Here is a 12,259-nt window from a genome sequence, read left to right on the forward strand (position 1 = left end):
ACAGAAAATCCTTCATCAAATTAAACAATTTTTGCCTTATGATTAGTCCATCTGAACTTTTAAAGTCTTTCCTCACCCCTGAAGCACAAAAATGTTCTCTTCCATTATCTTCCATTAGCTTTATGGTTTGACCCTTAGCTTTTGGTTTTGGGTCTTTATGCAATTTGGTGTTAAGTACCAGTGTTATACCCATTTGAGTGATAGGAAAACTGAGGCATGGAGAAAGTAAGTCACGGGGTTAAGTAAGTGGCAGAGCTGGAGTTCACACCCAGGCAGCCTGGCCTCAGAAACTCTGTTCCAGCTGCTACTTCATGCTGCTTTCCCATGGAATGAGAAGTTGATGTGGGCAGGCTTTAAATGCCAATCATCCTCCTAACAACCCTGAGCAGTAGGTCCTGTTAGTACCAGAGAAGGAAACAGAGACTCCCCAAAAGCTAGTTTCTTCCATCCAAAACCAGATCCTTCAGACTCCACTCTCTGCGCTTTTATTTATTTGTTTATTTTTAATTTATTTTTAAGTAATCTCTACATCTGGTGTGGGGCTTGAACTCACAACCCCAAGATAAGAATCTCATGCTCAACGAACTGAGCCAGCCAGGAGTCCCCAGCCTGTGTGTGTGCTTTTAAACACTAAACTACAGTTTCCCCTATAGGAACTGAGGGCTGTGGACACCGAAGGATGATGGCTTCCTCCTTCAGAGAGATTACTTCTGTTCTTTGCACAACTGGATTCCTCTCACTTTTTTAGGTCTTCAGCCAAATGCCCCCTTCTCCGAGAAGCCCTCACTGACTACCTGTGAGAAACAGCCTACCCTCTAATTGTCTAACACGGAACCCCTTTAGATCCTTCATGGATGACATTTATTATCACATAGAAATCATCACAATTCGCAGTTATTTAGTTTAGTTGTTAATTTTCTGTAAATCCCCTGAGGGCAGAGTTTGTTTGTTTGCTTATTTATTTATTTATTTTTAAGATTTTATTTATTTGACAGAGACAGGCACAGCAAGAGAGGGAACACAAGCAGGGGGAGTGGGAGAGGGAGAAGCAGGCTTTCTGGGCGCAGGCAGCCCTATGTGGGGCTTCATCCCAGGACCCCAGGATCATGACCTGAGCCGATGGCAGCCGATTAAGGACTGAGCCACCGAGGCCCCTCGAGGGCAGAGTTTATTGCCACTTGACTGATAAATAGTTCAAAACAAAAACTCCCAGTATTTCTCTGCACCTCTTCCTAACAAAATTTTCCCAGTTTCAGTAAACGGCAGCCCCGTTTAGTATGCGGTTGCTCAGGCTGAAGCATTGAGGTTTCCTTGGCTGTCTTTTCTCTCACATTCCTCATCTGATGTCAGCACTGTCCAACAATCTCTTCAAGCAGATCCAGAATCTGCCCCCCTTAACTCCCCTGAGAACATCACCTGGTCCAAGAAACTTCACCTCCTGCCTGAGCTCCTGAAGCGCAGTCACCTCCACACCAACCTCTTCACCATCGTCCCAACCATCAGATGTGCCAGGCCGGCTCCTGCCTCAGGGCCTTTGCACGTGTATTCTCTGCATGGGGTGCTGCTCCCCAGATGTGCACTTGGCTCTCTCCCTTTATCTTTCCAGTGTTTTTGTTTATTTTTTGTTTTTTAATGTCATCACCTAAGGTCTCTTCCCCAGACCAACCTATTTAAAATAGCAATTCTGGGGCATCTGGCTGGCTCAGTCGGTAGAGCATGTGACTTGATCTCAGGGTCATGATTGCAAGCATCATGCCGGGCATGGAATTCACATAGAAAATAAAATAACTGCATTCACTTCCCCTACCCAACATTCCTTATCCTTTATTTCTCCTTTTTTGCCATGGTTCACACGCCACTTCAGTCTATCTCCTTGTTTTTTGTTTTAACTGTGTCTCCTTTCAAAGAACACGAGCTCTATGAGGCAGAAGTTTTATCCAATTAACTGTTTAGCAGCTGTGCCTGCAACAGTGCCTAGCTTGTGGTAAGTGCTGGTATTTGGTAAATAAAGTATTTACCAACACCAATACAACAAATAAAGTATTACCAACACCCAGGAGGGTGCCTACAGATGGTCACCACAGAACAAATGCTGAAAAAGTAACTTTTTTATTGTTGTTGTTTTTAAGTAAGCTCTGTGCCCAGAGTGGGGTTTGAACTCAGGACCCTGAGATCAAGAGTCATATCCTCTACCAGCTGCGCCACCCAGGCACCCCAAAGGTAACACTTTTTAGATACTGAAAATTTGAGGGATTGTTGTTGACACCCTAAGGTGATATTCTATAGAGAACCATGCAAATAAGAATAAGGGTGGAAATGCTTGACATTAATCATAACAGTGCTGTGAGGAGAAATGATGTGCCCCCTTTACAGATGAAAAAATATAGAGGGGCACTGAGTTCTGTTTTGTACAAAGCAGGGACTTGGTGACTTGAGCATTTAATCACTGCATTTGGGGTCACTGAACAAAGGTGCTTGGTGGGGGAGAGAAAAGGACAGGGTACTTGGCAGGTAATAGGGTCTAGATATGGAGACCCCCTGGGTACTGAACCCTAAAACACCAATCTTGTGTACTATTGATTTTTTGTGGGCATAGGGATTCAGGGACAGGGAATACTGGCAAAATGTGGGATGGGACACTTGGGAGACCCCAAACTATGTGAGAATGAACTTCTAGGAGGACTTAGTATTAGCTGTGATGTGATTAATCATTCAGATGTACCTAGAATATTGTTGGGGCAGATTCTGGACACAAGAGAATATTTTCAGTATGAACTATCCCGGAAGTTTAGAACCTTCTTGAGCACCAAACAGAGAAGTGTCTAGAATGTTGGCAATAAATGAATGTTTGAAGGGGTGTAGAATGTTGTCAAGGACGTTCCATTCACAGGACATGGAATATGGTTGAAATGGGCCAATGGATGCATTAAGGGTGTCCCACAGACAGAACATTCAGATGGCCATCTGGGGTTATGTTGACAGCAGGAGTCGTGGAACATTGTCCAGGTTGGAATGTTGAGGATACCGAGGTGTTTCAGGATGCAGTACCTGGGACACCATGATACTGGGAGTGACTGGATGCTTCTGAAACACGAAACATCCACTGGGATCAGACACATTGAGAACACGGATCACTGGTTAAGTGGAACTTTGGGAGGGGCCAAGAAGGGCTGGGCTAGCGCGGCAAAGGAGTGAGGAAGGCACGCAGGGAGGAAGGAGACAGGTGAGCCAACCTGGCTTTTATTGTGGGCCCTTTGTCCATTTCTGTTCCTGAGTTCTGTGTTTTCGAATTGTGTCTCGGATCCATAGAACATACTGAGAGACTCGAGTGTAGACACCAGGCCGGTTGGGCTGCCCGCATGGGAAGTCTCCCCAGGAGATGATGCCATGGAGTGTTCCATTACAGATCAGGGGGCCCCCGGAGTCGCCCTGAGTGGGGGAAGAGAGAGAGGTGGGGTCCTTGGTGGAGTGAGAGAGAAACAGGGAAGACAAGACGACAAACACGGAGGAACGGAGTGACACCGAAAGAGACACAAAGAAAAATGGAGCTGGATGTGCATGGAGACCAAGATTAAGAGGCTTCTCTCTCCATGTTTTTCTTTGCTCCTCAGTCTGTTAGAGTGGTGACACGTCACTTTAATACCCACTCCTGGCTCTCTGGCACTCCTACCCCACCCCACCCCCACCCTGCTGTGGCTTTATGGTTCCCTGGCACCATCTTACTACTGAGTAAACTCATCCAGGTCTGTATGCAACACACGTACTTCCACTTGCCCCCCCTGGACCCAAGACAGACATCACTGATTAGTCAAGGCACACATCATTAATTCACTCATCATTTTTTCTACTGACCCAAAACTCAATCTCAGGAGCCTCCTCTATTGGACATAGGTTTTGTTTCTTGTGTTTGCGGAGGTTTTCAGCCATATAGTATCCCCTTATTTTGGTAACTGCCTCCTGATTTTCTGTTTTGGGGAAAGGCCCCTCCCTTTACCTCAATCCTTGTTTGTCCCTGCCCCTTCCTGACCCACATAGTCAGTCCCATGACAGACTTGGTCCATCAGAGAATCGCACAGTCCTGGTTAGAGTGATGGTTCAGGACACATGACCTGAGTCAGACTAGTGAGACTCATACTCAAAATGCTCATGTAAACCATTGGAAAATTCTTTCTAGTCAAGTAGCGTAGGAGGGTGGGATGTAAACCCAAAGCTGCTGGGGCCATCTTGCTATTGTATGGGAAAAGCTTAATTGAGAACGAAGACGAAGACAAGAGAGAAGAGCAGAGTTGAAAAGAGACAGAGTCCTAAACACATTATTTATGCACCTGGATCCATCTGTGCCTGAAACAAGACACACCCGGAGTTTTCCGTTACAAAAGCCAGCGTGTCTTGCTTAAGCTAGTTGGAGTTGGGTTTCTGTCACTTGTAACTAAAAGAATGCCAACCTTTATGAATCCCAACACAGGGATCTGGACAGCCACTGTCCGTCAAAAGCTGAGGCGTACAGTGAATTATTCTTCCTCCACAGGTACTCTCTTTTTATCTTGACCCCCAGTACTAGGGGAAATGCCATTTTAAAAGATTGCTGCCTGGGCATCTGGGTGGCTCGGTCATTAAGTGTCTGCCTTTGGCTCAGGTCATGATCCCAGGGTCCTAGGATTGAGCCCCATACTGGGATCTTTGCTCAGTGGGAAGCCTGCTTCTCCCTCTCCCACTTCCCCTGCTTGTGTTCCCTCTCTCGCTGTCTCTCTGTCAAATAAATAAATAGAATCTTAAAAAAATAAAATAATAAAAAGATTGCTTCCCCTAAGGCTAGAACCAAGTCCTTTCCCCTCAGCATCTGTCCCTACCTCCATCCTCCTGGCCCACGGCAACACACTACCCCCTTGTTCTCACCTCGCAGGAGTCCTTGCCGCCCTCCTTTGAGCCCGCACACAGCATGTTGGGTGTGATCTTCCCCGGGTAGACTTGACGACACTCCTCATCTGAGCGTAGCTGGATGTTGGCACATTGTAAGGTTTGGGGGTAAGTCACTGAGGAGGAGAGAGAGGAGGGTCTAAGGATGTCTATCTAGGACAGACTATGAGGTGGGAGTTAAAGGGGAGAGTCTGTAGAAAACGGTTGCAAAGGAGATGGTGTTGAAGAGGTAGAGAGATGGAGCATGTGTCTGGGGAAAGTGATGGAGGAGGCAGGTGTGGAGAGAAACAGGAGGGAAGTGGAAGGGAAGATAGAAAGAATGCATGCGGACTGGGAAGGAAAAGCCATAGAAAGTCGGGAGCCGAGGAGAGGGACAGTGGGAGATGGTGAAACAGAGGGCTGGGGATGGGAAGAACAGGGGAGAAAGATGACAAGTCAGGGAGGAAGAGGGAATGAGACAGGAGGAAGCCTGGGCACAAATAAGGAGATGCAAAGGGCCCTTGTTGCTATAAGGATCAACTTTCTATTCATGCATGTGTCCTTTTTACACAAAGGATAAACCTACATTTCCTTACATTTAACAAATCCATACCTGCCGATATATCAAATTTACAAGTCATATATTTATTTAAATATATTTATGTATAATTTATATAATACAAAATTTATATACAAACATATTTAAATAAATACACAAATAATAGAACTTATGATTTAGAAAATCTGTATAATCTGTATATACAAATGCATAGTGATATATATTTATATATACATGTAATATATAGCATATATTGCCATATTTTTATTAATTTATATATTTATATAAAGGATATATAGGTTTATATGATAGTTGATCTATGACCTTATATATAATCTATGACTTAACAACTATGTACATTTATATGAGGGATATATAATGTAACTTTATACATATTTACAATTTATATATATTTATAAAGGATATAGAACTATATAATCTATACATATAACTTTATAAATAGACATTTGTTTAAAGGATATATGTAACATATATAACTATATTTATAAATTTATATTTATATGAAGGAGATAGATAACACATATATGTGATATATAACATATAACTGTATATCTGTTGTTATTTATATTTATAAAGGAATCCTCCTCCAGCCTTCCCTCCCATTTCTGTCCCACTGACACCTCAGGCCACCTGTGAGGCTGCCTACCCTGGGGGCTGGTGGTGGTGCCCCAGCCAGACACCCGACAGCAGGTACCAGCGGGGAGACAGTCGTTGTGGGAGAGAGGCAGGACGCGGATGTGGCTCGTAAGCTGGACCGGGGACCGCAGCTCCAGAAGCATGATGTCGTGGTCATGGTTCAGGTGGGTGGGGCTGATCTGGTATTGAGGGTGGGGGATAGAGCGGACTACCTCCCTCACCTGCTCTCCGGCCTCCACACGCCCCAGGGCATGCTTGCCCAGGTAAACTCTGTACCCTCTGTGGGTGCAGGAAGGGGTGATTAGAGAGGATAAGCCCATCTCCACCACCTTTCTCCTCTCCAGACATCTTCCACACCTCAACTCCAATCCCACTCCCAACCCCAGCATTAACTCTGACCTCATCCTCTATCCAGATCCACTCCCCCACCACCCCAGACCCATTCTCGCCCTAACCCTCATGCTGCCTTGACCCCCACATACTCCTTCAGACAGTGTGCTGCAGTGAGAACCCATTTGGGGTGGACCAGGACTCCCCCACAGAACAGGCGCCCCTGCACTAGCAGGGCTGCCTGCCAGGGCTGAGAGTGGGGACGGCAGGTGTAGCCACCCGGGAGAAACCCACTGGTCCCATTGGTGCCGTTGAGAATCTTGGGATATTCCTGTGAGATGCCTGGTAAAGAAGAGAAAATGTTAGGGAATTGGGATCCAGAGGGGAAAGGAGGCGCTGGGCTTGGGGAGAGGGTCAGAATTTTGCTCTGGATGACCAGGAATTGATGATTCATTTGTTAGCCTCTGGAAGTTGCCATCTTCCATGTAATGGAGATGAGTCAGGGCAGAGAGGTGATGATTTCCTTTTCTGGGTAGGTGCTAACTCCACTGGGGGTTCAGAGTTCACTGAACAAGGAAGCTTCTGATGGGTAAGCAGAAGCCAGACTTTCTCCTCACCTGCATTTCTTCATCCCACCATGGGTATGGATTTCAGGAGATAAGAATGAGGCTGACCTACACATCTACCTAGGCAATAAGTATGTATCCATCCTTCCATCCATCCATCCTTTCACTATGTATTTACTGGGTAGCTCTATGGCTTTAAACACAACCCAGAGCCTAACCACTAAAATTCAAACTTTGCAGGACATCTGACCCTTAAGAGCCCCTTTGCCCCCATCTCCGACCTCTCCGCTTCACACACTGTGTTCCAGATTCATGGACCCATTCTCAGACACAGTTCTTCATCTAGTTCTGTGCTGCTCAATACGACAGCCACTAGCTCCATGTGGATATTTAAATTTAAATTAATGAAAATGAAATAAATTCAGTTCTTCAACCACACCGGTTACATTTGACATGCTCAGCAGAGTCCCATGTGGCCAGAAGCTACCATATTGGACAGGGCAGACGTAAGACGTCATACACAGGAAATATTCTACTTGATGGCACTCAGAATCTACAGGTTACATGTCTGTGTCCCTCTTGACTCTGAGAGCTCATCTCAGCTCAGACAGAAGCCATCCCAGATTCCTGGCCACCTGGTATAATATTGGCCTCCCCAGCCCACTAGTCACTCCCTGTTATATCCCCCCCAGCCGATTTTCATCAGAGCCATGATCACTATTCATTTCATTTCTCTTTATATTTGTTTACAATTCATGTGGCTTTTTCCTTTTTTTAAAATCTCCCCAACTTGACTGTAAGCTCCATCAGCAACTGGCACCTTCTCTGTTTTATTCAGAGCTATATCCCCAGGACCAAGCACAGTGTCTGGCATTGGAGGAGACACAGCAGTTGACAACCAGAGAGAAAGCCCAATCCTAAAGGTACCATTTTCCGGCTGGGTGCTCCTGTACGAACCACCAGCCTTAGCTTCCTCAGCTGTAAAGTAGGAAAACATCTCTCAGAGCGCCTGGTTGGCATGGTTGGTTAAGTGTCTGCCTTCAGCTCAGGTCATGATCCCAGGGTCCTGGGATTGAGCCCCACATCTGTCTCCCTGCTCAGCGGGGAGCCTACTTCTCCCTTTCCCTCTGCTTGTGCTCTCCCTTAAATAAATACATAAAATCTTTTAAAAAAAAAAGGGAAAAGAAAACATCTCTCATTGGGCACAGTACCTGGCATAAAGCAAACACTCAGTAAGCAGGGACTGTTACTAATTATTAGCTACAACAGGAGGTCCCCAGCTCCGTGGCTAGCAGGTTCTCCTCCTCTCTGGGCCAGCTGCCCCACCTGCATAAGGATTAGCTCAGTGGATTAGCTCAGTGGTTCTCACAACTGGGGACAAGAGTCATTGGTGGGCACAAGGTCATTTTAGGGGGTAGAGAGATGAGGCGTTGAGTGACATCAAATTGCAGCCTTGGGAACAAGAGTCACTGTCCAGTTCTCCTCCAGTATGAGTCTGTTGAGAAAGTCTCATGATGGGGCTACTCTGCTTTTACCACCTCTCTAATCCTTGCTGAGCTCACTTTCTTTCTTTTTTTAAAGAATTCATTCATTTATTTATTTGTTGGAGAGAGAGAGAGTGAGAGTATGCGCCCAAGCAGGCAGAGTGGCAGGCAGAGGCAGAGAGAGATGCAGGCTCCCTGCCAAGCAAGGAGCCCGATGTGGAACTCCATCCCAGGACCCTGGGATCATGACTTGAGCTGAAGGCAGAGGCTTAACCGACTGTGCCACCCAGGCGTCCCCTGAACTCACTTTCTAAAGCCAGGAAGCAGAAGCCTTTACCCAGCAACCTAAAATTTATTAAGTTGAACCATCTATAGTCACTGTTTTGGGGGAGATCCCAAAGGGGGCACTACTGACGACTGGAAATGTCAGATGGTCCAACCCAAGAAACATTGTTTTTGTTACGCTGTGCAGCATGCATGTTTTCCTCTTACCTTTTACTTATAGCAAAGGATGCTCTTCTCCACTTAGGATAATGAAAAAATTTTTACTTACAGTATACTGTAAGTTATGTGGGGCACCTGGGTGGCTCAGTCGGTTAAGCATCTGTCTTCAGCTCAGGTCACGATCTCCAGGTCCTGGGACTGAACCCACATAGGGTTCTTTGCTCAGCAGGGAGTCTGCTTCTCTCTTTCTCTCTCTCTTTCTCTCTGCCCCTCCCTACTGCTCGTTCTTGCTCTCTCAAACAAATAAATAAAATCTTAAATATACTGTAAGTTTAAAAAAAAAAAGTTGATTCTAAACAGACCATTAGATCTAAAATAATGAAGATGGTTGCCAGAACCTGAAGTCTAGGATGCTAGAGACAGGGCAAGCAATACGGAGCCAGTCCTGACTCAGGCGTCACCAGTGTCTTTGGAGCAGGACTTGCTGTCTCAGAGTCCCAGGTTTTTAGCTGAGAAACTGAAGTTAATTATAGTACTCCTACCTCATAAGGCTGTGGAGGGCTCCAGAAGATGCATGTGGAGCTCCTAGCCCAGGGTGTGGTACCCAGGAGGGGCTTGGGACACTGAGCACGGGAGTCCTGGGAGTGGTGCCAAAGGAGAGAAACCACCCCACCTTCAGGCCAAGGGTGGTGCCCTGTGCCCAGTGCCAGATGCCCAAGGACTCCTCCCTCCTTCAAGTCTCAGCTCAGGGGTCTAGTCCTTTGGGGTGGGGCCTTCCAGACCAGGAGCTTCCATTGTATCTCTAGGCTCCTGGCTTGGCTCCTTGAAGCCATCACCTCCTGTCACAGTTGTAACTAATTATTAACTAATTATTTGGGTAATTGTTTGAATAATGTGTGCATCCTTCCCCGCTAGGCTCTGGGTATTAAGAGCAGGAACTGTTTGTGCTTGTATAACACCCAGCACAGTGCCTAGTTCAACAGCTGTTGGTTAAGTGGCTGGTTGGTTGGTTGGTTGGATGGACGGTTGATGATGCCTGAATGGGTTTCCAGAGAATATGCCTGCAAAAAGGCGCTTAAACTGAGGAGAAATCTTTGGGACTGACTTAGGGTAGAATCAGGTATGGGGTCACTCCGATGTTTAAAGGAAGGAAAACTGGAAGGTTCTGGAAGGGGCTGAAAATGAAAGAGTGAATACTTCTAATAAAGTAACAAGGCTAACTTGCCAGCCCCTTCTATCTGCTATGCACTAGCTTATTTTCATATTCACAACAACCTTTTGTAGTGGGGACGTCTATCTCATTTCACAGATGAAAAAAACACAGAGAAGCTAACTTAACTTGCTCATTGCTTATTTGTACCTGAATCTCACTCTTGTCACGCTCTCAGGAAGGCCTTGAATGTGAGGGAGGCTGCTGAGGGACCGAGGGATGCGGGTGGGAGTGGGCTTCCCAGTGCAGAGGCGGGCAATCAGGAAAGGGGCTGGTAGGGAAGATCCAGGAGACAGCCCCCCCCCCCCCCCCCCCCCGCAGAACTGGGACGCCCCAGGAAGGAGCCGGGGACGGTGGGCTCACCCCGTGGGAGAAACCAGGTCACGCAGGGACAAGCAGGAAGCTCTCGGGGGCTGTCCCCGCAGGACCCGGCCCCGAGTGGGCGGTGGGCGGAGCTCCGGGCTCCCACGCCCCCTCCTCCTGGCCTGACCCCTCCTACCATTGTTCCGGCGGCCACCCCGCCTCCACCCCCGCGCATTCTTACCGCCTGACAAGGCCACCGTCAAGAAGGCGATCACAGCGGCCAGGGGCCACATGGCAGCTCCGGGGTGGGGAGCAGGGCGAGCGGGGCCTGAGAAGTTGGGGGGGTGGTTAAGGGCTGGCTGAACCCCCATCTCTGATCGCCCCATCTCTGCTCCTGTAATCTCTTCTTCACTAAGAACCTTGGCCCTGGAATCTAAACCCCTTCCCTAATTTCCATCCTCCGTGGGGAGCCCCAGTAGGGAGGTAGGAGGGGCTGGTGCAGCGTGCGCCCGTGTTCACCCATGCTCTCCAGCGAGCGGGTGCCTCTGTACCCTCTCCCGCAGCTCTCCGCCCCCTCGCTACCCTCTCAGGGTCGTCCCGCGCACCTGGCCTCAAACAGCTTATCTTTCAGCGCTGTTCACCCTCGCCAGCTCTGCAGATTTCTGTAACTGAACCTCTGGCTTCCCTCTCCATCTCTCTGACTCAGCTGTTCTCCCTCTTCTCCTTTCCCTCCTCACCTCTCCTTCCTCTCTCCACTCCTCCCCTTTGACGATCCCGCCCCTGCCCCAGGCGGACCCTACCTCGGGAAGAGGCCTGGGTGCGGAGCTTCGCCGCCAGCTGCCTCCAACTTCACCCGGACCCATGGCTTTTAACCCCTGAATTCCCTCCCCCAGCGCCCTCAGCATTTCCCTGTTGCTGGCCTCCCCCTCTCCACCCCCAATGGCTCAGCAGACTGCTGCCAGACACCCCCCAAGCCTGGGCTTGGCCCTTCCGCTTGGGGCGGAGCTTCCAGGACGAGCTGGGACCCAGATCTGGCCCCGCCCAGGCCCCAGTTGAACCCACTGTGAACTTTGGGGCAGTAGAACCCACCCAGGGGAAAGGGAAAAGCTATTTCCTTCTTCAAACCCACCCGAAATTCCCATGACTCTCCCTAACATCAACCTGGTATTTCATCCCACTTTCTAATCTCTCCAACCCCTGTGCGTGTCCTTATATCCATCAGCTCCCAGATGGCCATTTTCCACCCTACTCCTATCTCCCTCGTTTTAACCATACTCCTGCGGTCAGCCTGTTCCCCAAACTCAAGACCATCAATAGCCTTATCTCAAGTTTATCCAGACATCAAACCCAACACATCCAAATTGCAGTTCCCAGATTCATCTCCAGCACCAAAGCCATGTTGCAGCCCTTCTGAAAAACTCAGGGATGCCTCAATTTACTCCCACTATTCCCCTTCCCCTACCCCACCCCCACCCCCATCAGGGGCAAGAAGGGAATCTTTCAGATATGTGGCTAGAACGTCAACTGTACTTGGACCTAGATGGGGCCTAGGGAAAGCAATATTTTGGGTGAATGGTCTTTTAGGAACAGGGCCAGTTGGGGTGAGGGAGTCCATGGGGATGTAGGTGGACAGGAAGCAGGAATTGGAAAGCTGTAGGGGTCAGGATGATGGGAAAGAGGAAGGAGGAAGAGGTGGCGCTTTGGGAATGAGTAGGTGCCTCCTGGAACTGTGACTGGGTGGGCCCATGAATTAATCCTAGGGGGTGGAGGGGGCAGGATTAAAGATTAAGGAGGGCAGAGGTGGGGTCAG

The 12,259-nt window shown here is 48.2% G+C and overlaps 1 protein-coding gene across 2 annotated transcripts; it reads right to left on the reverse strand.

Annotated features, from left to right (window-relative positions):
* Positions 1 to 1,792: 1,792 nt before the first annotated feature.
* Positions 1,793 to 11,367, reverse strand: KLK13 (kallikrein related peptidase 13). 2 transcript variants are annotated; one of them, XM_047712377.1, is made up of 6 exons: positions 11,250 to 11,367; positions 10,691 to 10,777; positions 6,595 to 6,784; positions 6,123 to 6,391; positions 4,897 to 5,033; positions 1,793 to 3,429 (listed from the first exon to the last, which is right to left on the reverse strand). In XM_047712377.1, exons 2-6 carry the CDS (start codon positions 10,740 to 10,742, stop codon positions 3,241 to 3,243), a joined length of 837 nt encoding a protein of 278 aa, XP_047568333.1. In that variant the 5' UTR covers positions 10,743 to 10,777; positions 11,250 to 11,367; the 3' UTR covers positions 1,793 to 3,240. The 2 variants fall into 2 exon arrangements, with proteins under 2 accessions (XP_047568333.1, XP_047568334.1); XM_047712378.1 differs by lacking the exon at positions 11,250 to 11,367 and adding an exon at positions 11,055 to 11,139.
* Between the last annotated feature and the right edge of the window lie 892 nt (positions 11,368 to 12,259).

This window comes from Lutra lutra, chromosome 17 (assembly GCF_902655055.1).
Source record: "Lutra lutra chromosome 17, mLutLut1.2, whole genome shotgun sequence".
Classification (NCBI taxonomy): domain Eukaryota; kingdom Metazoa; phylum Chordata; class Mammalia; order Carnivora; family Mustelidae; genus Lutra; species Lutra lutra.

Excerpts from the sequence above, each read along its gene's own strand:
- KLK13 (XM_047712377.1), bottom strand. The coding sequence starts at position 10,742 with ATGTGGCCCCTGGCCGCTGTGATCGCCTTCTTGACGGTGGCCTTGTCA. Across the intron at positions 6,392-6,594 it reads GCAGCACACTGTCTGAAGGA|AGGGTACAGAGTTTACCTGG; the intron begins GTATGTGGGGGT and ends CTGCACCCACAG. Across the intron at positions 5,034-6,122 it reads CACCACCACCAGCCCCCAGG|TGACTTACCCCCAAACCTTA; the intron begins GTAGGCAGCCTC and ends TCTCCTCCTCAG.